The sequence below is a fragment of the Ptychodera flava genome, assembly GCF_041260155.1.
Source record: "Ptychodera flava strain L36383 chromosome 3 unlocalized genomic scaffold, AS_Pfla_20210202 Scaffold_27__1_contigs__length_13241970_pilon, whole genome shotgun sequence".
Taxonomy (NCBI): domain Eukaryota; kingdom Metazoa; phylum Hemichordata; class Enteropneusta; family Ptychoderidae; genus Ptychodera; species Ptychodera flava.
Window position 1 is genome coordinate 8,427,488 of NW_027248281.1, and position 27,048 is coordinate 8,454,535.

Consider the following 27,048-nt stretch of genomic DNA (forward strand, 5'->3'; position numbering starts at 1 on the left):
TTATTGTGTCAAACAAGACCGTTTTAGTGGTTCAGGTCATGCCACCGACCGAAATCTGCGGCTTGTGATAATAGGTGTTAGGGTGGTGATATTGTTAGAATCAGGGTATTTGTAGAGAACCAAAGATCTTTCATGATATTCAACCTTCACATACAAAAATGAACAAAGCCCGTGTAAATCAAACACTTTGTTCATGAAGTATAAGCCAGTGTATGAAATATTGAGTAATCCGTAGCGATGGCAAATATTTGTGTACGCTCGCCTTCGTTGCATTCAACTTATAGTCGTGTGCATTATCTGATCTTCCTCTGCATGTCTGTCTGTCTGTCTGTCTCTGTCTGTCTGCTTGTCTGTCTGTCTGTGTGTGCTTGCTTGCGTGCGTACGTGCATGAGTGCACATGTATGTATGTATGTATGTATGTATGTATGTATGTATGTATGTATGTATGTACGTACGTATGTATGTATGTATGTATGCATCATCAACATGTCGTGCACCGCGTCCTGTTACACATATGAACACTTGCAAAGGTAACCTTTCTCTCTCTTAATGGTGTGTCTGCAGAAATCTGAAAATGACTGCCTCCCTGGGCAGACAACACGCTGTAGGCTACAGCAGTATCAGCCTGAGATCGCTTTGACGAGTCCCTGTGATGTGTATTGCTCCATTTTTAAATTTCATGATCGATTATGAGTTGATGGTGTTATGGGCCTGGCTATTCCTTTTATTCTTTGTTGCTTTTATGCATGTCAGGACCAGTGAAATAGCTTGACAGATCGAAGCTCGAGGCCTCACTCTTTCAGCAGCATACGTCACTTCCTTGGCAACCAACGACTCTGTCAGTCAAACGCTTTCACAATACCTCTTTCTTGACAGAAACATGTTCCTGCGCAGAGCAGTAATTTCAAACTCGTCCTCATCATTAACGGATTGGGTGTCGAAGGCAACGCATCATCTTTCAAGACTTGACCGATCCCGAAGTGTTAGGATAACCGTCTCAATAAGGTGAGCCGATCGCGAGCTGCAGCCGCTTGGCGAAATTGAATTTCATCAACTGTTGCATCGTTAAGGGCGACACACAGACAAAAACGGATTTAAGCGAATTTTGTTGAAAGATTCTCATGTTCTATGTCCTGGTAACGTTATTTATGCTATTCTGCGAGACACTATTGGTACGGTACTAATTCTGTTAGTTTTTCGGTGATATGATTTCAACACGATATGACCAATCAGTCTCCCTCTGAGAATGTTCCTTGTTCATACATAATATACGGACGGAAAGTAGGGAACGATACAGTCAATGACGGTCTCGTTGTCTCCCCGTATGTCCTTACTCATTAATTTAGATGAAAATTAATGAAATGTAATGGAAAGTGAATCATCAGACATCATTTCGAACCTGGAAAAGCTTCCATCAAATTTTCGCTTGATACCGATATAGCGATGTTCTCCTCTATGTGGCTTTTATTCCAAACGTCGTCAGGTCGCGGGCAAACAAGTCAAAATTAATGTCTTGTGTACGGATATCAAGCAACTCGTATCTACGTAACCCTGCATTTGATTGTGCGCCTGCTCAGTTACTTCAAGGAGGGGAAATTCTGGAAAGTTTGCAATAGCGATTGCTAATCTGACGCGACAGCTTCTTTCCACTTGCTCAACGCGCTATAGAGGTTTTAATATAATTCCCTCAATGCCCCATTCTTACACTGGCTGTGTATTTCGCATACATATAAACCATTCCTTTGAGAATCTGTGAGTCAACGGTGCTAAAATGCCAACATGAATGCTAACTGGTTCTTTGGAACCCTAGACTGTGAGGGATACTCTGTCTATACGTTGGTGTCTTGTTGTTGTACTGTAACAAAAGCAATATAGACATAATCTTGTCAGACGGCTGACACACGGAGCGATGAACGATAAAAACGATGTTGATAAAGGCGATAAAAAAGTGAATAATCATGAGTCGACACAGTACCACTTCTACAAATAGCTGAATCTGCACTTTACTCACCAACTCGTTTCAATCTAGCGTGCATGCGAAAAGCATTAGCTGGGAGAAATTCATGATTTCGTCTAGTCATTCTTAAAATGCTTCAAGTCGATCTTTTCGTGAAAATTACATGATGTCACATGGACACCTAAATCCATTTATGATGCATGAGATTTTGATGTACCGGAGTAGGACTTCGGGTTATGTAAAATTCAATACCAAATTCAATGATTTAAACTGCCGGTCTGCTTAACTATGACGGACATTTTCAGCAGGACTTGTGTAACCCTACGCTACGCTGGTCCTGCTGAAAATGTCCGTCATAGTTAAGCAGATCAGCAGTTTACATAATAAAATTTGGTATGGAATTTTACATAATATTATGTTAACAATTTTGAAAATCAAAAATCCCTGTTACTAAAGTAAGAAATCCCATTCAAGCAAAGCAGCATGTCGATGCATATTTTCACATAGCGTTCAAAGAAGTCATTGTCAAATATCAAAAAATATTTACGGAAAAGGCGTGTTCATTTGAAAAAAATTACGACCAGTAACTTTCAACTGGAAAAGCTCTAGTCAAACATATCAAGGATACCTTATTTTCTGACTTTTCAAAACTGTTGGCAAAATTTGATTATTGAAAGAGGCGGCTGATAATTATTTAAAGGAAAACTACCGTGATGAAGCGACCATGACTATAATTTGCGCTCTTGAGACTTTCAGACGACGCTTACGCCGGGCGTGTCAAAGAGACGCACGATTTAAACTGTGATCGTGTCGCAACAAGCGTCTGGGGCAGATCGTTAAATTATCAAGAACAGCGCACCCACCGATGACTTTGTGAATCAAGGTGACCTCTAGTGCCATGAGTTGTGTATCCCTATCGCATATTTAATGAACATTTGTAATTAGTGATATATCTCTGAAATTCCAACACCAAATTTGATGATACCTGCTACAAATATTGATCTGTTAGATAGCTAATTGTACTGAGATGTATTGGTCAGTGTCAAGTTAATAACCATCTCGTTTGCATATTTAATGAAGTTTTGTAATTAGTCATATAACTCCGAAATACATGCACCAAATTTGATGAAATCTGCTGCAGATACTGATTCGACAGATTTCTGATGCGTTGTAAAGCATTTAGTAGTGTCAAGTTAATTATCTGCTCATTTGCATATTTAATTAACTTTGTAGTTAGTGATATAACTCTGAAATTATGGCACCAAATTTGCTGAAACCTGCTACAGATATTCTTCTGATAAACATCCTATTGTACTGACAAGCATTGGGCAGTGTCAAGTTAATAAATAGCTCATTTGCATTGAGTTTTGTAATCAGTCATACAACTCCAAAATAACTACGCCAAATTTGATGAAATATGCTGCAGATACTGATCCGACAGATATCTGACTGTATTGTAAGGAATTTAGTAGTGTGAACTTAATTATTGGTTCATTTGCATATTTAATGAACTTTGTAAACAATGATATATAATCAATGATATAGTTATGGCACCAAATTAGGTGAAACCTGCTACAGATATTGTTTTCATAAACATCTAATTGTCGCATGAAGCACTGAGCAGTGTCAAATTAATTAATGATTCATTTGCATATTTAATGAACTTTGTAATAAGTGATGGCGTGAAGTGCAAACGACTATGACTAAACCTGGCCTACTTTACCGTTATTTACATGTCTTATCGAACTGGAGTCACCACACGTCTTTCAATTACACTATTTACGCCATCATACACTGAAGTCTATAATTTTCATCCTCACAGTGTCGCATATTTGCCGCCGTCCTGTGTTTTCATTATGTTTCCCGTCAGTGAAAATTGTTGGACACGTCTATTGCTTGCCATTTATATTCGATTATCGACAATCATTGTGGTGACTAGCTAGGTACTGGAAGTGGTCAGTTCATTGTGTGACCGATAATGAACGCCCCGATAAGCAGTCATTTTAAATACAGTAACTGAGCTGTTATCGCAATGGTGGCTTACTTTTGATTCTGGCTTCCAACTTTCTACAAGATGCTAGGGTTAGTTTGACGGTTTTAATAATATCGTCCCTCACCTTACAGATCTTAACAATTGCATCACAAACATGTAATAATTTAAGATGTACTCATGGTGTAAAGAAAAGTCAATTTCTAAACGCTATAATTAAATAAAGAATAATGTTACGGTTAATGCTTCCGTACAGCCATCATGAAAGGCATCCGAAAACAAGCACTCACCAAGGACAAAATGTAATACACCCAGTATTCTTTGGTACACTGTATTCTTTTCTTTGAATAATATTACACTTAGGTTTTTACAAAGTCTTCGCGCCTCAATGTTCAACTTCGTCTTGTCGTGAACAAAATGATGTTGCAATTTTTTTGCACTGTGGTGAACTTTGCCTTTGTCTCTCAACACGTACGGTGACTGCTGAAACGCGATTGACCATGGCTGACACATACTGGCACCTTCTCTCCAAATCCCGAACCTTGAGGGCGTACGCAGTAAGGCAGCGCAATTGGAATCCTTTTTAATCGAACTAAGTATGTTAACTGTGGTTTCCATGACGCCTTGACGAGCTTGTAGTTAGAATGTCCACATTTCTGCGTTGAAACGCCACAGCCTATGTCGAGCGAATTCAAAATTTTAATCGGGATTGAGTGAGATGGAACCTTTTAACCTCCGTTTTGGCCTCCAACACAGTAGGTCTATCTGTTGCTCGCTGACATTTCCATAACATATATGACAGAATCCTGCCACTTTAAATGTGAAGTTGTACTTAATCTGATTTTGATCCGGGGGCATCGGGTGTGTCTGTAAAACATTTCACCGTTTCCATAACATCGCCGAATCAGTACAGTCACTCTTTATTTCTCTTTGTAAATATATTTTTCTTACAAGTTTGATTTTATTTGCTATGAGATAAATTAAAACGGGTCGATATGACGGAGGATATTTTCGAGTTCCTTTTGATTGTGCAACGTGCATTTCAAGGTGACTCCCTAGTGGTATAGGTGGGGCAACTTTCAGAAATGAAGCAAACATTGGTCAGCCGTGGCACATGGAAAATAAAGGAAACTAAGTCGGAAAATTAATCTAAGACCATTGGACTCCCTAAGGCGAGAAGGTTGAGAATATGGCGTCAAAATCCGTAACAGATTCAATTCAAAATTACAACCTAATTAACACGATAAATTGAAGGGACACTTTCACATTGTATTCGTTAGCATAAATGAAGTCTTGACGAAATATGATTTTTGCTCGGAAACTCGAAATCAAATTTTGAGATTGCGATGGCATACAGTAACAGGAACCTGATATGTTCAGTAGTAGCTCCACAGTACTAGTATACCACTATCAGCACATTGTTATGTCTTGTCTTTATAGTATTTATGTATTTCTCTGAATAACGTCAATGTCCTTTGAAACTACAACAACTTTCCAATTCTTTTGTTTCAGGTGATCATCATGGACGTTGTAATGAAGACCTTGGTGTTTGCTTTCCTTCTTACATTTGTAGTCGGTAAGAAATGAATTTACCTCTCCTAAATAGAATAAATACGTAAGTAAATTTATCAAAAAAATAGTTAGGTTGACTGTCCATTATAACTTTTGAAACGTTTATGTATAGTCTGTTCTGGAAAGCATCTCCATTAAGGTAGTATGCACCTCGAAAGTGAAAGACTTAAACTTTTGCGCTACCTTTCCTCAAGGAATCTTTCAATCATTCTCTTTCAAAATCAAGAATAAAAATACGGGGTCACCGTGCAAATTTTGGTACAAGAGAAACAAATTACCCAAGATTTACCGATATTAGAAATTCAAAATGGCCGCCATCCCTGTGTTAGCTCTATGGAGAAAAATAAAAATTTTCGAATTTCAAAAAACTAAGCCGGTGAAAAGTTTTCTTTCACCAAGAGCTTTAAAATGAACCCCCACTTGTGGTATATCATAAGAGAATTGTAAATGTTTGAGAGTCCGAATGTCTGTCCCCGAGGTGCGTTCTACCTTAAACTATTTTAGATTCTTGCAAAGCATAAGCATGTAGACACAGCACAATGTTTACTATACGCAACGTTTTTTGACAAATGATTGGCGTCAAGTTGTCTTAGAAAAACAGACGTCAAAAGTTATAATAGTGGAGACATAGATGATGATAATTAATGATAGAACCAGCGCTCTGATGTACCCATCCCCAAAGGAAAAATTCAAATCACTTTCCACAGCTAACACACTGAGTTCATACAGCCATTACCTGACACGTGCAGAGGGCAGCTAGCCGTCTGCAGAGATAGAAATTACCAGACGTCTATTGGTAGATCAGTGAAAATGACAACCGCTAACGTTGCGTAATGTGTATATTACTTTTCAAAATTGTTTATTGATGTCATAAAGTCTGTAATCCATTTCTGCGAAGCCGTTTCGATTACAATCCATTCTGTGCCAAATCGTGACTGCTTGACCGGATCTTTATTAACTGTATGCGTGATTTGCGACTAAAGACAAAATACCTTACGTACTTTTTGTACAGCATGGAGGTGGCGCTTCTAACTGTTTGGCTGTACATATCTGATTGTAAACACAGAGTTTGCTATGACCTGGTAGCTGTACGCACAATTTGTTTGTTATTGGCGACCGTTAAATTTTTCTGGTGTGCGCTGAATCTAAATAACTAAAAGAGAGCAACATGAGATATATCTGCCACAATACACGAGCAATCACTGTGCCATGACAAACTTTCCATTCCTTTGTCCTTTTACGTCAGATATGACGTCAGCTAACACATGACGTCAACGATAGAGCAACTGATAAAATATCTGATATATGAAAATAAACTGTCATCGGTGGTCATGGAAGGCGGTCATGTTGCTCTAAATCACAACATTTTACTTTTGTGGATTCAAAATTTGTTTTTCGAAAAGTCTGCTGCAAATTATCTGAAATTCCTTTCCCATGCATTCAATTTTCTTCTGTTTCATTCGTAGAAAGTGCTATCACAAGACACAAACTTTTCTTTCTGACACTCGATATGAACTTTCACTGATACACATTCGATTTCATGATATTATTGAGAACATTCACTCGTAATCGTAAGCCGCCTCTGTTCTTTTAGCAGAAAAATATATATACGGTACTTGCCTTTACTCTTGTCTTACAACCAATTGTCTTCAATTAGTTAACTATTGAAGATTCAAGTTGAACGGGTATGGGACAATATTCTATCCATGATCTGATACAAAGTCATCTCAGCAATGTGAAAGGTTTACTGTAGTGCAGTCTACACGCCAATACGAATTCCTTCATCCAAAGTGCATATAAATGTTTTTATTCATATCTTTTTGATTTCAAGAGAGAAGCTCAGCTATTGAATGTTACTTTTGTACTACGACATCGTTGGAGGACAGTGACAACTGCGCTAATCCAGTAGCCGGAACGACCGCCACTGCAACTTGCGATGGCGAGTGTCAGGTAAAGAGACCACAGCAAAGAGTTTTCACAAAATCTAAAGGCAATCTGGTTTGATAGAAGCCGTGATTGGGAACCTCAGGAAAGTTTCACTAGGAAATAAATAATAACGTAAATTTACTTATTGGCCCACTCTAGCTGTTGAAGTATATTTTACCCTTGCCCTAGTTAATCTATGTATGTACAAGAACGCGCGTGTCAGGGTCAACCTGTGATTATGGACTCTGCCATATTGCAAGTAAAGTGTGTTATGGGGATGGGCCGGCAAATTCTTCTTATGCATCAGTCAAAACAAGTGAACCCCCTATTCATTGCTCAAAAAATTGATAAGCCCCCTTTTAAGATTGCAAAAAAAAATTCATGATCCCGTATTGCTTGAGTAATTTTTTTGAAGGATAAAACTGGCCACTGCCAGTGCATAGATACAATATAACATATCATGCATAGAGTTCTAAAGAAATTTTACATTTGAAATGAAGGTTTTCCGAAATCCCTTCTCGGAACACTCATCCTGGTATTTCAGTTGATATACATATATCACCAAAATGCCAGGATATAAGGTCAATAGCCAATGTACAGGCCAAGGTACCCACCACTCCTCGGGTAAGGAGAAACAAAGTGAGCTAAAAGTGCTTGATCAAGGACATGCTGCCTTATGGATACTCATGACTTTGGTTGTAAATGTCTGGTGGTGATTGTCCAGAGGGTATTTGTCTGGATGGTAACTGTCTTAGAACCGGTTACAGATTTACAGTGAAATGGCTTCAGAGGATGAAATTTTACAGAGAATGATTTTCATTTCCCAGGATATCTTTGTACTTTGATACTGCCTTTTGACAAGATGGATACTTCAGAAAATCAGTAACCCCCCTCTCTGCTGTTTTAAAAATACATGACACACCCCTCACAGTTTTCAAATTTTAGGTGACCCCCTGGATTTTGCCGGCCCACCCTAGGCCTTAAGAACTTAAGGCTCCTTAAGCAAGCAAACACATTTTAAATCAAGCGATGGGTTTCCCGTTCAACGTCATCCTGAGAGCCGAATGCTGATCATTAAGTATGACACCGCATCAAAATACTTATATTGAAGTTCATAAAGATATTATGTTGAACATTATGTATGCTATGGGTGCGAACATAAAATTTACATAAATGATAATACATGTAAAACCTGCAGGTTGGTTAAGGCTTCTGCAAAGAGCTGTGCTATGTTTCACTTACCACGACGATAACAAGGCAATGAATAAGCAAGACATGGATTTTAACGCTGTCTATACTTCATGACGTTGACTGATTTTCTTGAACTTCTTTCAGACTACTTTCGCGTATGTGAGCAACGCGATCTCAGCTGTTACGCGTTCATGTTCTGCCTCATGCACAGAATCTAATCCAGTGTCAGGGATAGGTAAGTATCACGCCAGTCATGTGTTCAGTATAGAGCGAACAGTACTGGCAACCAAGCTATAACGAGCACGGGGAAATTTTCACAACAATTGAGGACACAGAGACCAGAAGATAAGAATTTTCTCTTTTTGTATGACCCTGTATCAAAATTCCTCATCTAATTAATATATTTTTGGCGGATTGAGTTTTGTTATCTTTGTATCATACATACTTCCTGGTGCATTTCTAGGGAATTATAGTAGTGGGTTGTCCTGGCATAGTGCTTCCGTTATAATGGAGAGAGAGAGAGAGAGAGAGAGAGAGAGAGAGAGAGAGAGAGAGAGAGAGAGAGAGTACAGTTTTTGTGAATGAAATCAAAAACTACAACTATAAGTGTGTTTAGCAGGACTCCGGTACAAATATGACGTGCTCTCATCAGCATGGATTTTCTATTCTTCACAGGTGCCGACACTGACTGCTGCAGTACAACTAACTGTAATAGTGAAAGCGCTTCCTCCCAAGGTGAGAAAGTTCAAGTAACTAGACTGTCTTCGCTCAAGACTCTCTGAACAGCTTTTTAGCGTTAACGAAAACATTTCCTTACAAATGTAACTTGTATGGTGAAATCACTAACCCCTGTTTTCAGATTTGAGGATGTCACGTTAGTATGATGGTAGGGGGCTTGCATATTCTGTGCATCTGTCAAAATTTATGAACCATAATCAGAAAATATAAATGAATCCCTTTATCTATCGATATTAATCTTTGGAAATTCCAGGAAACGAAGAGGGCGCGATGCAGAGTCCTAGTGCCGTTTTCATTACAGTTGAATCTGCTGATACCGTAGCAACAATCTACGATTTATGCAGTTTATTAAATTTTGCGTAACATTTTAAACCTTTGTATTTCCTTGTTAATCATTGGTTTTAATGTCTGATTCTGAAGAATCTTAGGCATAGCAAACAATGCAAGGTACAAACGATGAATTTTAAGCTACTTACAGCTCTATGTATGGCGTAAGATGAACATTTTGAAGTGTTGCTTCGGAAAGTGACAACATTCGGGTTGCAGTTGATAACCAGTCTTTACTATAGCCAAGTGTTTATTTCATTTGAGTTAGTCCATTTCGTGCAAGTTTCATTTCATTAAAGGAGAATAATGATATCAGCAAAAAGTAGAATGAATAAAACAAATTCTAAAAGAGAAACATCTCCTTACATTTATCAAAGTCAGTTGTCAGATCTATAAATAGAGCAAATAAAGTCTGAAACAGATTGTCACTCTGACGAACACAGGAATATGTTTAAACTAGTCTAAACTATCAAAAACTTCAATATTCTTGTACATTGCTCTGTGTCAACGAAAAAAAGTGAAGTCGAGTAATGATAAGTGACGCTATATCTCAGAATAGATTACGATTTGGACCATTGTGTGTCCAACCATTTTTATGTGTAAAATATTTCGTCCTAAAATTTCGTGAAAATTTTTAGCTTAACAAAGAACATACACTCCTGGACCAGCAATAGCAGTTTGTAAACAAGGTCCTCATTCATTGAGTGTGAATCAGTTGTCTTCGTCCGGAATCGAAATTTTTATGGTTGTATCAACGTCTCAGTCGCTCAGCGATTGAAACATATCGCAATGATTTTAAAACACTTACGTTTGGCTTAACCTCCATTAAGATGACAAATTTGGCTCCAAAATGTTGTGGTTTATATCAAGATGCATACCAAATTTGAAAGTGCGTGGTCTCATAGAATACAATGTTTTGATCGCAAGTAAGAGAACTTTCCTTGCAGATTGATATTTGTAATAATTTCTCATCGTTTGTACACATCAGTAAACCGATCTGCAAACTCTGAACGCTAAATCATAAATATTAAAAAAAAAAGAAAGTGGCGTTAGAAAAAAAATCGCCCAACAAATTGAAATAGCTTTTTAAATTTGAATACTACATCATTATAAAAAACCTGCACACTTAATTTTAAGCAATTTGGCAATTACGTTCATAGATAATGATGCTTAGACAAACAGTTAAATCATGACACAAAACATTTATATATACAATGCCTAGTTTGCAATTCACAGACATATTGTAAACCATGATTTTAAAGTATGTTGTAAAAGCTGTTGATGTGAACATATAATCAAGAAATTTGCCCTAAAAGTTCCATCCAAACATCGGTTTGAGAAATCCGAGTGGCTTCCTCTAAAGGAGCTAACAAAACAAATTCCAAAGTAATCCAATGATCGTTTTGGAAAAAATGTTTTGAAAAAACTAGACAGGGGGTCACTAAGAAATATAAATATACAAGCTTTCACGGTCATTTGACCTAGACTTATTGGAATCGACGGATGATATAATATTGGTGTCCCCGGTGAGTCACCAATCTTATAAACCCTTGGCACAACACTGACCATTTTCCTAGTTTATTACACACACACACATTATCCATATCCATAACGATAGGCTTACCCGGTTTTTACTCTCTAATATTTTTTAGATCGAAAAGGGTTAGAAAGTAGTCCAAAGAGCAACACGCTGTAAGGAGTTTCTTCTGAATAACGTACCCACTGGCGTATTAAAAAACCAGCAAAATAATTTGTCAATGTTAACCCAAAAGGTTTCAGCGATGGCCGTGACACACGTGGAGTTTGTAAGAAGCATTTAATCAATCAAATTAAGTACTGGTACGGTCCCATGCTCTGCGATTTGCGTTAATAAATTGTCGGTTTATTACCAGGCGATGGTGATGGCGATGGTGATGGCGATGGCGATGGTGATGGTGGAGACTCATGCTACTTTTGCACCTGGCCGACGGAAAACAACTGTAACCCTGTCGATGATACTACAAGAACTTGTTCTGGCTCGAAGTGCGCGGTGAGTGTAGTGCAGCAGACTTTTCGGGGATACAATGTATAAGTTATACTGTACGTTGCAATAGCGTCTTTTTTGCGTTGGTAAAGTCATAGGCACAGACAATAAACTTTAACCCTTGAACTGCAATGTCAAACTGCCCCATCATTCAGTAAACCATGAGACGGGTTACACAGTATAAATTTTGTGAACAACCTACAACTGGCAGCCGTTTGCTCACCACAGTTCTAGCTCAGTCGGAACAGCGCCACCATTAGTAGAGCATGGGGATAAGTGTGTAGTTATCAGTGTCGGGTCAGAGTAATGGCCAACAAGTAGCGTTCGGCAATGGCGGCGTAAGAAATGCAATAAATACTTCTTCACCTCAAAAATTTTCCTTTGTCTGATGATTTTTCTATTCTATCAGACTTAGGAAATTCCACTCCATTTATCGTAGAAAACATTTGATAAGTTGGAAGAACTTCGCTCGATTTCTATTTGATTTAGGAACTCCTTCAAACCGAAGGGCTATGTTCAGTATCGTTTACTATAAATACTAGTATTGCTGAGGCCATTGTATTGCTGCATAACTTACACGCTTTGGCCACATTAACAGATTATTTCCTCAATGAAAATCATTATCATTAAATTCATTCTCTTTAGATTATATTGTCATTTTTATTTCTAATAATCTTCTAATGATCATCGCACTTCCAAAAACGACAAACTTTGCAGCCAACGACAGAGATATTCAAACTACAACGGCAAAGAATAATAATATAGGCAACAAACTGGGGTAGGATAAGTTTGTTGACCGTCCCTTGACAGCATAAATCTCAACTGACTCTACTCCGGGCAACGTTTTCACATCGTCTCAGACTTCTAGAACTACTATAGAATGTCCCCTGATAACCTTTACCATAGTAACTGTCAATCACTGAGTTATTTTCATGAACGCTAGGGGATAGGGTCATCGTCATTGTCATTGTTACTTGTTCTGTGTAATTGTTTACATCCAAAACATATTCACAATTGAAGCTTCTCGGTTTATGTAATTCTATCAGTATTTTATTCTGCTGCCGTTGTGAGCTGTTTGTTCTGATTTTCTCTTCTGTGTCATACTTTGGAGTAGTATGTAGGCCTAAAGAGTAGAGACAGCAGCCATGATCAGACAAATGGAACACCACTGTCAAAACAAATCGAACCCAGGAAAGAAGGGATACAAAAGTTTAGCAGAGACACTAATAATGACAATATTATCTTTCTTATTACAGAAAGCAGCAACATACTCTGAAGGCGATCTTATATTAGTGGTTCGAACATGCTTTCCACAATGCGCTGAAAGAGATGACACTGCCGCGTGCACTCGTAAGTTGATATCTATCCGTCTTCATCTCTGACCACTAAATGTAACAACGGCCCATCTATAGAACATACAGGCGACCTAGCGGCCGATATAGCTCCGCTGTGTTTATGTAAAGAATAACTATGATGAAGAAGGTGGAAATCTTTGATAGCTCATTTCAGTGGCCAGAAAAAAGTGGCTAAAATAGCTGCAAAAATACACAATTGAGGATTTGATCATAATTTGAATATATCACATCGGATCATCCCAAAGAACATGTCAACCAAAGCTATCTGACGAGTAGTTTTTTGAGAATAAAATTTTTCTGACCAAAAATGGCAAAAATTGCCCTCAAAATAAAAATTGCAGATTTCAACATAATTTCAATATATCATATATTACAATAATCCCTTGGAAACTGTATACCAAATATCAAAGCTATCGACTTGCAGTTTTTGAGAAACACATTTTTTTGACCAAAAATGGCAAAAATTGCCCCCAAAATACAAAATTGCAGATTTCCTCATAATTTCAAAATATCACATTTAGTTCATCTGTAGGAACATGCATATCGAAATTCAAAGCTATCAGACCAGTACTTTTTGAGAAACACATTTTTTGACCAAAGATGGAAAAATTGCCCCAAAAATACAGAATTGCAGAATTCGTCATTATTCCAATAAGCATCATTAAGGTCATCTATTGGAACCTATATACCAAATTTCAAAGCTTTCAGATGAGTACTTTTGGAAATACACATTAAGTGACCAAAAAGGGCAAAAATTGCCCCAAAAATACAAAATTACAGATTTCATCAGAAATTCAGTATATTGACTAAGTTTATCTGTAGAAACCTGTATACCAAATTTCAAAGCTGTCAAACGAGTAGTTTTGGAAATACACATTAGTGACCAAAAAGGGCAAAAATTGCCCCAAAAATACAAAATTACAGATTTCATCAGAAATTCATATATATTACTTAGTTCATCTATAGGAACCTGTATACCAAATTTCAAAGCTATCAGACCAGTACTTTTTGAGAAACACATTTTTTGACCAAAAATGGCAAAAATTGCCTTAAAAATGCAAATTTGCATATTTCTGCACAATTTGAACAAATCTGAAATAGATCATCCCTAGGGACCTATGTACTAAATATCAAAGCTATCTGACTGGTAGTTTTGAAGAAGAAGATTTGTAAAGATTTTTTTACCAAAAACGACAAAAATTGCCTTAAAAATACAAATATGAACATTTCACCACGATTTGAACAAACTTAAGTGAGGGTACCCCAAGTGAACTGCATATAAAATTTCAAAGCAATCGGACTTGCGGTTTCTGAGGAGAAGGCAATTGCTGACAGCGGAGCTAAAAAAAGTCTTTCCCCGTGATGTAACACTGCTGTGATAAACTAATTACGTCATTAGAATATCGCGTTGATTTAATTACCTTATAAGGTCAACACGGTGGGCGATTAGGCGATGTCATAGTGTTTGGTCAAATGGTCAGAGGTTGTGTGTTCAGTGAAGGGAGAGACGACCGTTGATAGAAACACGCGGAGGGACTTCCGTCTTTATTGGAAAAATCGCAGATATCCCCAAGATTTCATCAAAAGAATGTGCTGATTTCAGTGATTTCGCGCTCCACCCTGTGCCCAGACATGCAGCAGTGATTTCGTGCGCATGTGGAGAGGGAAAATAGTACAGTGACATATAGGCACGCCATTTTCCTTTGTGACACAAGTCTATGCAGTTTCGCGGCACCCATTTTTCCACATCTACCGCCGTTCCTCAGCTAGAACTGAACGTTAACAAATATAGTATATATAAAGCGTCTAAGATTATCTGCACATTTATGTGCTTCTGTTTGTCTTAATGTATAATCAATGTAACCTCTGGCTGGTGGCACGATATAGCATGGCACGATAACGTATGTTCTCCTAAATTTGATTTGTGTCTTGTTAAATCAATATCGCTTATATTATAAAAATCGACACCTTAAATCGTCCGAGGTTAATGTACACGTGATATGTTTTTGTTAAGTTAACTATCACGTGATAGTTATGAAAACAATGGTGACACTGTGGTGACAAAAATGTTTCCCTATATTAGGCTTTCAGAAAATATATAATTTACGGGGGTTCTGAGCTTATTAACCACTAGAGAATTGTTAGCTTAAAAAGGTCAATTTCTTGTCTTGCAACCTTAAGTAATGGCGCGAAAATAGATGTATAAAATACATAACATCGACCCAAAGTGGACACACTCTGACAGTTCGTCAAGAAAGGGTCAGCGCCAACAGGCTCGTATTGCTTCAAGTAGTAATAAGACAATAATTGGGGGGGGGGGGTCAAACCTAAGTTTTCTGTGGGGATAAAGACTAAAAAGGTACTGTCACAGAAATGCCCCACTAGTTTGCAACTACTTGAAATATTACACTATACTTGACCGTGAGTAATTGCCACAACACGCAAAGGTGACTGACTCAATCAAGGACAGACAAAACGGAAAAACTTGCTTGGTCATTTAAACCATAGACAGCAGTAGCTAGCTTCCATTGTCTATGTTTAAACGAATAACATGCCAAACATCTTAACATCAAAAAAAAAATGGGAACAGAAGGTCTCTTAATCTTTCCAAAACATCCTCATCATTATCTTCAGCTTATTTTACACTACAGCACATATATTGGCCTTATGCTATTACCGTATCATCTATGAAGGCAAATCACACAGCAGTATGTTTTCTTCTTATCGTCATTTAAACGAATGAGGTTCTAATTTCTTATCATTCTGCCGTCGATCGGGTGAATAGATGTGAATCATATCGGGCTATCCATCTCATCACCGCTGATGTATCAAACTCCGTCATTTATAGGAGGACCGTTTAATTTCTGGGCGATCGAGGATTATTGGCAGATGAAGGAGAAATTTCAGAATTTTCAACTAATTTGGTGATTGTAAACTGGAGGGTCTGGTCCCGTTTACTTAATATGCAATTGCATGGCTTAATGATGTCTGAGTAGTTATTTCATACTTTATACGCACCACGATAATACCTCTTTTGATATATGTGTTTGTTTTCTGTTTCAGGTACTGAGATTAAATGTTGCGAGGGAGACAAGTGTAACAACGCAGTCTATTCTGTAGTGTCGTTTGTGGCGCTGTTCATGTCGGTTACCGCCGCTATTTACCACACCGCCCTGTAAGCATCCTTGGTTCTCTAGTGCCAAGTTTGTAGGTGCAGTGTTTTCATATGTTTTGTAGGTCAACAACACTTACCTGTATACCCGCTCTCTTTTTAAAAGCTTATTGCTATTGCCAAATTTGTGTTTGCCACATCGACATCATCGCACATAATTGTATATTTAACGAGTGCCGTCATCTTAGATGGTGGAAATTGCAACCAACGGTGAAATTCTGAAAGATGGCGCTGTTTAATGTTTATTATTTTGAATCAGCATAATACAACTTCAAACGATGTAAAATACAGCGCTCGTCTTTTGAGATTGGAGTTTCACTGTTTGGTAAACACGGATTTCGTGACTGTAACGTACAAGTTGCTTTACTCTGACACACTACATCGCAGGATGTGAAGATTGCCACATGTTCTCTTATCGTGCCGAATGTTTCAAAATAAAAACACTTTAGCAGAACCTTAACCTCTTGCAAAAGTGACAGTGACAGTATTTTTCTGATTCAGGCTTGTGATTGGCTAAAAACTTCGCAGTCCAGCCAACTCATCGACCTCAATGGTCAACCACACTTTGGGGTTCGACCATTTTAACAATGGCGTTCTTTGTAGGGATAAGTCATGTTTTATTGGGAATATCGAAATAAATGCAAAATTAGAGCTAGTCTTTATGGAAATTACCAACATTTCATGTGTTTTGAACCCAAAAACGTAGGTCAAGGCGTGTTTCTAATTCGTTATAAGATGTGACCGACAGCTCATCCTTTGATGGCTTCTTAGAACTCAACGTTAGTGACACTCATTGTCGACCATTGCAATGCATATTTTCCAGTTCTAATGTGGAAAATTTAACACGCTTAATCTGATTTTTCTTTCAAAATAGTAAACTTTATTGAAAAAGTCAAAAAGGACTGTACTTCATAGAACATTTCTAGCAACAGAAGTAGTGGCAATGTACACTTGTCAACAAGGAATCCACTGAACACATACACTTCAGCTACACACGTAGTGGCAATTGCACAAGTTAACAAGAGCTCTGCTTCACTGAACACATACACTACAGCTACATATGTTGTGGGATTGTACATAACTCAACAACAGTTGCACTTCAATTAATACTTCAGTTACACATGTCGTGGCAGTGTAAAATGGTCAACAAGACCTGTACTTCACTGAACACATTCAACTAAGCTACAAACATCGTGGCAATACCACGGTCACCAAGAGCTCTGCTTCTGAACACATACACTACAGCTACATATGTCGTTGGATTGTACATTACTCAACAACAATTGCAATTCATTGAACACTTCAGCTACACATGTCGTGGCAGTGTACAATGGTCAACAAGACTTGTTCTTCCCTGAACACATTCACCTAAGCTACAAACGTTGCGGCAATATCACAGTCACCAAGAGCTCTGCTTCTGAACACATACGTTATAGCTACGTATGTCGTGGGATTGTACATTACTCAACAACAGTTGCACTTCATTGAACACTTCAGCTACACATGTCGTGGGACTGTACATTATTCAACAACAGTTGCACTTCATTGATCACTTCAGCTACACATGTCGTGGCAGTGTACACTGGTCAACAAGACCTGTACTTTACTGAACACATTCACCTAAGCTACAAACGTCGTGGGAGTTACTAGAGTCATCAAGAGCTCTACTTCACTGAACACGTACACTACAGCTACAGATGTCTTTGGATTGTACATTACTCAACAATAGTTGCACTTCATATAACACTTCAGCTTCAAATGTCCAGACAGTGTTTGCTAGTCAACAAAAGCTGTACTTCACTGAACATATGCACTTCAGCTACAAACGTCGTGGCAATGTACACTTGTTAACAAAAGCTGTATTTCATTGAACCTGCTGCTACAAATGTTGTGGCAGCGTACACTAGTCACGGAGAGCACTATTTCACTGAACACATGCACCTTGGCAACAAATGTTATGGCAATTACAAGAGTCATCAAGAGCTCTGCTTCACTGAACACACGCACTACAGCTACATATGTCGTGGCATTGTACATTTCTCAACAACAGTTGCACTTCAGAACACTTCAGCTGCAAATGTCCTGGCAGTGTACACTGGTCAACATGAGCTGTACTTCACTGAAAATATGCACTTCAGCTACAAACGTCGTGGCAATGTACATAGTTAACAAAAGCTGTACTTCATTGAACACCACAGGTACGAATGTCCCGGCGATGTACACTAGGCAACAAGAGCGGTACTTTAATGCACGCTTCAGCTACAAATGTCGTGGCAATGTACCGGTACACTTTATTGATATCCATCACTTTGAAGATTCTGAAATAAAAAATCAAAGGGAATTAGCATCTTTAACATATTACATTAGAAGTACATCTATCTTTAACAAGTCATCGACAATGACACAGTCCCCGCATGTTAATGGGTACTTTAATTACAAGTCCTCCGGGAGGAAGTTGTCCCCTTCATTAATTAGGTATGTGATTAAAAATACTGCATACAGATGGGGCTTAATGGCCAAAAATGAGTTCCATGTGGTGAAAACATAAAGCCAATGTGAGCCGCCATACTAATTACAGAAGGTCATCAAAATTAATCAATTAGTACTTAATAAACAGGATGCTGCCAAACATTTTTGCATCCTATCCTAACACTGACAGATTATCACCAGTACCATATTTCATAAAGTTTGATGCAGTACTTTGGATATTCACCCTAAAAACAAAAATCCATTATGTAAATACAAACTACTGATTAATCTATATATAAATGATACCACTAAGTGTCATTGATTTGTATTTACAACACTACCGGTATGAGATCAAAATCTGTACAAGTTTTATCAAATTTAACGCAGTATTTGCGGATATATCACTGTAATTAGGAAAGTTTATTACATATGCAATTACAAATTAATTAACTTTACACTGATAAATGTCTTTTTCACTATCAAAGTAATGTGAGCTTAACATCTGTACCAAGTTTCATGAAATTTGATGCAGTATTTCTTGACATATCAGACTAATTACGAAAATTCAATAATTGACATGATACTGCTACATGCCATTAAACAACTTGATGTGCTATGTATGACATAGGTAAATGTCCTTGTGCCAACTTTGAATGATACTGGGCAATATGTCCGAGTTATAGCTCTGTACATGAAAAAATTGTAACAAAATGGCCACCAGGTAGCCATTATATTGCATTGGATTGTGAAACCAAAATACATGCATATTTATGACATGATAGGTCAATGTCCTTGTACCAACTTTGAAAAACATCAGTTGATACATATCCAAGTTGTGGCTCAGGACATGACAAAATCATAACAAAATGGCCACAAGGCAGCCATATTGCATCAGATTGTGAAACCAATTGACATGCATATGTATGACATAGGTCAATGTCCTTGTACCAACTTTGAATAAAATCCGATGATGCATGTCTGAGTTTAGCTAAGGACATGAAAAATTGTAACTAAATGGCAGCCATGCGGCAATATTGGATCATATTGTGAAATAAATTGACATGCATATGTATGATATAGGTCAATGTCCTTGTTCCAACTTTGAATAAAGTTGGTTGAGATGTGCCAGAGTTATGGCTCTGTACGTGGAAACATCGTAATAAAATGGCTGCCTAGTGGCCATATTGGATCGTGTCACAAAAAAATCGACGTACATATATGACATAGGTCAATATCCTTGTACCAACTTTGAATAAAATCTGTTGAGATATGCCTGAGTTATGGCTCTATACATGAAAAAATTGTAATAAAATGGCTGCCTGGCAACCATATTGGATCGTATCACAAAACAAATTAACGTGCATATCTATGACATTGGTCAATGTCCTTGTACCAACTTTGAATAAATTCGCTTGATACATGTCTGAGTTATGGCTTTGTACATGAAAAAATGGTAGCAAAATGGCCACATGGCAGCCATATTGGATCGATTCACAACACAAATTGACATGCATATCTATGACATTGGTCAATGTCCTTGTACCAACTTTAAATAAAATCAGTTGAGATATGCCTGAGTTATGGCTCTGTACATGAAAAAATTGTAATAAAATGGCTGCCTGGCGGCCATATTGGATCGTTTCACAAAACTAATTGACGTGCATATCTATAACATTGGTCAATGTCCTTGTACCAACTTTGAATAAAATCGGTTGAAACATGTCTGAGTTATGGCTCTGTACATGAAAAAATCGTAATAAAATGGCCGCCTGGCGGCCATATTGGATCGTATCACAAAACAAATCAACGTGCATCTGTATGACATATGAAGTAATCCTTGTACCAAGTTTGAATGAAATCGCTCTTTGCATCTCTGAGATATCTGCGTGAACGGACGCACGCACGGACACACGCACACACGGACATGACTAAACCTATAAGTCCCCAGGATGGTGTCTGTGGGGACTAACAAAATATATCTGTTCATTTACTCATGGTGCATGTTCATGTACTTTGCTTGCATTAACACGTAAAAAGTCCATGTTTGTACTGTGACAAAACTTTGATATTAGATTAGATTTAATTGATAACGCTGATTCACTATTCTATACACGGTAGTCAATGAGAAAACTCGAAATAATTTTCAATACAAAACTAGCAATATCTATGCATTGATAGACGTTTGATTATTGCCTAAATGTACTTGTGATTGGAATAGGATGGTTAAAACTCATGTGTGAACAAAAATTTGATTTTGGAATTTCATTGAAAATGTTCATCCACAATACATGGGAGTCTATGATAAAATTGTAAATAATTTTTTCCGATGAAAAATTTGTTATAATTGTGTATATATAGACGTTGTATAATGGACATTATTACCGGTATGCTTGATTAGACTAGGATGGTTACAAATGGTTGTGTGTAAGAAATTTGATTTTGGAATTTCACCGATATGTTGATTCACTATGCATAGTAGTTTATGAGGAAAGTTTGAATAATTGTTTTCAACACAAAACTAAACCTGTGTATTTATACACATTTCACAACTGATACAATTGTCATTGATTCAAAAATGGTGTTTGAAAGTTCAGATGTGGACAACAATAATGATACTTGAATTTCATGTAAAAGTATTCTTTCACTTTTCATGACAGTTTACAGGTAACTGCTAAATATTTTCCATACAAAACTTGCCATATCTCTAACATGTAAATAACTTTGGAATTATTCATTGCCCTCAGTGAGCTCGACTTACAAGAAGACAAGGGAAGATGTATGTGTGACAGATGACTATAATTTTATTCAGATTTACAGTTAAGGTGGTTGGAGGGGCTGGAGCGTCAGTTATAAATTTCAACAAAACTATTAAAATATAAAAGTAGTCAACATTCTCTGTGGTATAAAAAAACTAGACATTTGGGCACAAAGGCATTGCAGAGTTATAGCCTGTTGAAACTTCTGAAAAGCTGACCAAATAAGAAGAAGTTGGGGAGTCCTTAGTGTATTAACTATGGTAGAGGTCCCCTAGCTTTTATTAAAAATTTTGAAAAGGGAAAGTCATTATTTGCTGTTTTTCAGGAAAGTTTGACAAGGCGGTGCTGGCATTCAGAGTGAGTGACTGCTATTGTAAATGCATTTTTAGATGCTTTGAGTGTCAAAGAGGTGTCAAAAGTGAGATTAATCAAATAAAAACTGCTCTATGACTTCAAAAGAGGGGTGCAAATATGGCTTGTTTTCACATTTTTGACAGAATAACAGTTTTCCTTCATAATTTTATGCCACTTTAATCCAACCTTTGAAATGAGATATGGACATGAATTTTTACAGCCTATTAACAAGGTTACAGATAAGATTTGTATGGCACAATTTTCCTGTATTTGAAGTACTTTTTGAAAAATCACATTTTGAAATTTGAAAGAATTTTTAATAATTTTTGATATATAACCCATGTAAAATCATAAAAACAAATTTTATTTACAAATCCTGCCGTACAAATCTTACAATAAATAGTGTCAACATATTTATAACAAATTTGGTAATATTAATACTTTCCAATTATAATTAAATTCAAATATGTAAAAAAAATATGAAAAATTAAATTTGAATATTTACTGGTGTCATATTTCAAAATCATTGCTGCAAATATACAATTTTTGGAGAAAATATTAACTAAGGGAGTTATCCTGAAATTTGAACTAAATATCTTGATTCTAACACTTGAAACTTGACATTAACTCTGAGAAAAGATTGGTGCAAAAATAGCCTTTCCAACCACCTGAAATGACTTCAGAAAGAAATCATGCAGCAAATCATTTTTATACCCCACAATATTGTTTGAACACTGAAACTGCTTTTTGATGGGGTGGATACTTATGAAAATTGAAAGTGAACCCCCTGTGCTGTTTGACAAATGCATGACCCCCTCCTTTGCACTTTTCAAATTTGAGGTGATCCCTGGATTTTGATGGCCAACCCCAGCCATAATAACTGAACACTCCTTAAATGTGTCTCTAAGTTTTAACTTGAAACAAAACAAGAGCTACGCTTTTATTGGTAAAAACAAAGTAGATTAATTTGGTGTGCTATTTTGGGTTGCACATCCCTGAAGAAAAAGTGTAAGCTTACTTGTGAACACTCCTTTAAACTTTGAAAGCCAATAAGGACATCTATTTCTCAAAACAACCACTACTTGGGCATTTAAGAGACATAATGTACAAGCCCTGCATACGATTGTTGTGTGTTCCCAGCTTATATGGTGTGAGGCTGTACGGCGTCCAGAACACATGTAGCATCGTATGCAGGGCACAGGCATTGTGTTTACTGGGTAGTTTGTAAAAGTGTAGTTCATGCTGTGAGTTTACGCTACGCTTGGACATACTGGTACATAGCCTTACCACAAAGGTTTGAAACGGACTTGTCTGGCCTGAATATAAAACTGGCCATTCTAGTCAAAAAATAAACACAAATCCTACAGTCCATTACCCAGTTTGATGCGGAAGAGTCTCTACTGTCCAAAAAGCATTCTCATGTCACGATAACAGAAAACTTTAGGAGATATCTGCCGTGTTTTGACAAATTCGGCATTTCTAGAGTCCACCATTGTAATAACGCAACACATCATAATGGATAGCGTCTATACATAGAAAGTGGTGAATCTCCTTTTGATGCCATTGATGGCATTAACTCACGTACCAATCAGTGATGTGGACAGCATTCAATTATGATAATGAGTGGTAAGGCGTAGCATGTATTCCTTTTCCTGCCAGACAGTATATTTTCCCCATCAGCCAAGTCAGTAAAAAGTGGTATTGAGCCAAAACGTGAAGTATTTTCACCCACTTGGCTTGGTCTGTTATAGCATCTTTAGTCAAATGACTCAATTTTACAGTATTATGTTTTCAATAGCTTTCAAATGTACAGTATTATGTTAAAATACATCTTATGGAATATGTTGTGTTTCATTAATTTTTCCATCTTGACCTGGTAGTGAAATATGGACTTGGCAGGAAAAGGGATACACGTCAGAACGCAGCATAAACTAACCGCATAAACTACACTTTTACAAACTACCAAGTCAACATAACATCTGTGATGCAGAGCTATACCACGCCTACCTTAGGGAGTCTTCAGAAATCACAGGGCCGGGAGAATTGGGGAGAGGGTCAATTTTTAGAAAACTGTTCAAGGGGGAGGGTCATTATTTATAAACCTATCTTGGGGAGGGTCACTTTTGACAGAAGCTGATTTTATGGAGAAACCTTTGATTGTCTGTATGATATTTCCTGAATAGGAAATCACCAATGAAATACACTGATTCCTTCAAATGCATATACATTATCCACAAGTTTCACAATGAAGCAAAGAAGATGCAGTGGTATCCTACATTTAACACCTTGAACTAATGAAAGACAAGAGACAAAAACATATGGAACAGGTGGAAAAGTGTATATCAATTACCACATGAACACAAATACAAAGATATTATTATTTTTATATTGTAAAATATGTGCATAATTTTCTCAGAGACTACCATGTACACTGAGTGAATGAACATTTCAGTGAAATTTCAAAATCAAATTTCTTGCACAACATGGACTTGAAACCACTCCTGTCTACCGGTAAACATGAACATTAACACCAATAATCAAGTGTACATAAGTGCACAGATTTACCTATTTTGAATTGGAAAACAATTATTCATACTTTCATCATAGACTGCCATATATGGTGAACCAACATTTTAGATTAAATATCAAAATCAATCTCTTGTACACAAATGCACAATGTGATTTTACTTCCCATTTCAAGCAAAAGTGTATTTCAATACATTATCAAACACATCAAATATACAGATATTGCATGTTTTGTGGTGGAAAATTGTCAATAATTTTCTTGATAGACTGCATGTATTGTGATTTGTTATTTTTTGGATGAGGCACCGTATCAGCCACATCTTGCCTTCTTATAGTTGCACAAAATATGATAACCCTTCCGCAAATGTATGAAATGCCATATCTCTTCAAAAATGCTTGTGTGATAGATTGTGACTGTCCCTCCAAAAACACCAGCCCTTTTCTCCGTAATTTGTCCCTAACTTACATAACAATTAAACAAATTTTGTATAGCTGATACTTTTCACTTATTCCTGAGGAGAATACTGCAGTGGTTGGGGGAGGGTCAAATTTTAGAATGTTAAACAAGGGGGGGTCACATTTTAGACAGGAGGATAATGGGGAGGTCACATTCTACGGTAAAGGTGTGCGCGGAATGCCCCAGGCGTGCCCGGCCCACCATCTTACTGAAGGCTCCCTTACCATATGTATACCCATGGATGTACATACATTCATGATGTAGCGTACATTATGGACAAACGTTTCACAATATCCCCGGACGCTGCTAATCTCACAGTGAGTTAGCGGATAGTTAGCTGTGAATATGCAGTGCTGCATGTTGTGGAGATCAGAGGTCTGTGGTGATGACCCCCATCAGACCCGGGCATGCATGCGTATTCAGAGCTGTAAACATTGAGATAGTGAGTGAGCGTTTTTAATTGCAATGCTCCAGATAAACAAAAACAAAAAGCCCATCATAATCCGAAGTCGGGGTGCATCGAGCGCCTACCTATCGACGGATGCCAACGCAGATGTCCATTTTCCTCTCCGTTTACTAACTTTCTCCGTACTTTACTGGGCGGCTGCTGCCGTGGGAAAAATCATGAAATCCACCATCATGGATATTGAACCGTTGACATATGACGTCACATCTGGCTTCGGGATCTCAACAAAAACACGTATTCTCGGTCGATATTTTGCTTAGTAAGCAAACTTCTGCGCCAAAATCAAATCAACTCTCTAACAGTATTTGTTACACTTTAATTGCTGTAAACGTGTTTTGTTTATATCCCGATGCTAGAATGTGACGTCATAGGTCAACGGTTTGGCTATCTGCAGCAACATCCTGAGAAATAATAAATAGGCTAACCTCATTCAACCCTGGACATAAATGTCAGTTTTACTATCTTTTACCATTACGAAACTGACTTGGTTTGGAATCACGCAAGCCCCACGGCCCAGCCTAGCTCTGCATGGCAGGGTGTTACCGGCGTTATACGGCCTTCCTCGTCCTGTTGTGAGGGGCCGGAACGCCAGTAACACACAGTCCTACCACGCAGAGCTAGGCCTAGCTGTGCCAGGGTCCATAGCTGTGGTGTTTTCAGACGGATCCCTGCCTTTTACGGGCTGGTTTTGATTTTTACGATTTTAACTAGCCCGTAAAAGGCAGGAATCCCGTTTGCTGCGGATCCGTAGCCCTAGCACTCCCTTTGCTAGTTGTGTTGCCCCAACACAACCAGCAAAGGGAGTGGTAGGGCTACAGATCCGCAGCAAGAATCCCGTCTGAAATCACCACAGCTATGGACCCACAGCTATTACTGTAAAACATAGGCCTAGCCCACAAATTGCTAAAATTATTCTGGGCAATTATTGCAGCTAGGACTGACCTTGATGGTGCGAATAATGCCGGGAGAGACAACATCGAGCCTGGCTACGTGTCAAGCTATATAGCAGTTCTAGTTGGGAGAATTATCCTCAACGGAAATTTGATAAGAAAAGGCCTTGACGCATTTAAGCAAATTAAACATTCATATTTACGTCACAAGTGAACTATCATGGTATACATAGCGCGTTTCGAGGCTTACTTACCAGTTAAATCCGTAGTTCCTTTTTCTTCATAATCCAGTGAAGATACTCGCATTCAAGGAAGCTGACAGTAAAGCTATTCGGATATTTTGAGTCTCGGTCTCAATACACCGTTAAATTTAGCGCCAAGCGAAGCTTAAGGTTGATTGGCTCGCGAGCTTCCGTCCGCTCCGCATTTAAACAGACCCCTGATTAACCAATCATAAGATTGTTTCGTTAATAATCAGCCAAGCTGTGAGGAGGCATTGACCTCGTAAAATAAACCTCACAGAAGTCTTTCGCGGTTGATGTGTGACCATATGGAGCGACCAACTGGTACTACGAGGCAACTACGGGAACATACTAACTAGTACATGGCTGATCAAGAAAACCTGGTAAGTAATGACTGTTTCACACTTGTTGAGTGTACGATTTGCTTTTTGGTGGTCGAGACCGGAGTGCTCGCAGAGTTGCTTGGAATTGTTGATGATCGAAGGCCTGAAGGCTGAACCTCACACTCAAGCGTCGCTGCGCGAGGCCCAAACAAGGTTGTCTCGCCTTGGGTTTGTCGAATGCCAGTGTCAACACGTTGGTCTAAGATATTTGGATAGCTGTATCACATTCCCTTCAGGCTATATGTTACCGGAT

At 37.9% G+C, this 27,048-nt stretch overlaps 1 protein-coding gene and 1 long non-coding RNA gene across 2 annotated transcripts; one reads left to right on the forward strand and one right to left on the reverse strand.

Annotated features, from left to right (window-relative positions):
* Positions 1 to 880: 880 nt before the first annotated feature.
* LOC139126224 (uncharacterized) lies at positions 881 to 16,259 on the forward strand. The gene is made up of 8 exons (XM_070692272.1): positions 881 to 1,006; positions 5,461 to 5,524; positions 7,352 to 7,470; positions 8,782 to 8,872; positions 9,313 to 9,372; positions 11,595 to 11,731; positions 12,982 to 13,075; positions 16,144 to 16,259. Exons 2-8 carry the CDS (start codon positions 5,470 to 5,472, stop codon positions 16,257 to 16,259), a joined length of 672 nt encoding a protein of 223 aa, XP_070548373.1. The 5' UTR covers positions 881 to 1,006; positions 5,461 to 5,469.
* An 850-nt stretch (positions 16,260 to 17,109) lies between these two features.
* LOC139126540 (uncharacterized) lies at positions 17,110 to 26,582 on the reverse strand. The gene is made up of 2 exons (XR_011550629.1): positions 26,425 to 26,582; positions 17,110 to 18,570 (listed from the first exon to the last, which is right to left on the reverse strand). It is a non-coding gene; the product is annotated as an uncharacterized lncRNA (long non-coding RNA).
* Positions 26,583 to 27,048: the final 466 nt, after the last annotated feature.

Bases quoted from the DNA above. Each gene is read 5' to 3' on its own strand.
- LOC139126224 (XM_070692272.1), top strand. From the start codon at position 5,470: ATGGACGTTGTAATGAAGACCTTGGTGTTTGCTTTCCTTCTTACATTT. The intron at 8,873-9,312 runs GTAAGTATCACG...TATTCTTCACAG, and splicing joins TAATCCAGTGTCAGGGATAG to GTGCCGACACTGACTGCTGC. The intron at 9,373-11,594 runs GTGAGAAAGTTC...GTTTATTACCAG, and splicing joins TGAAAGCGCTTCCTCCCAAG to GCGATGGTGATGGCGATGGT.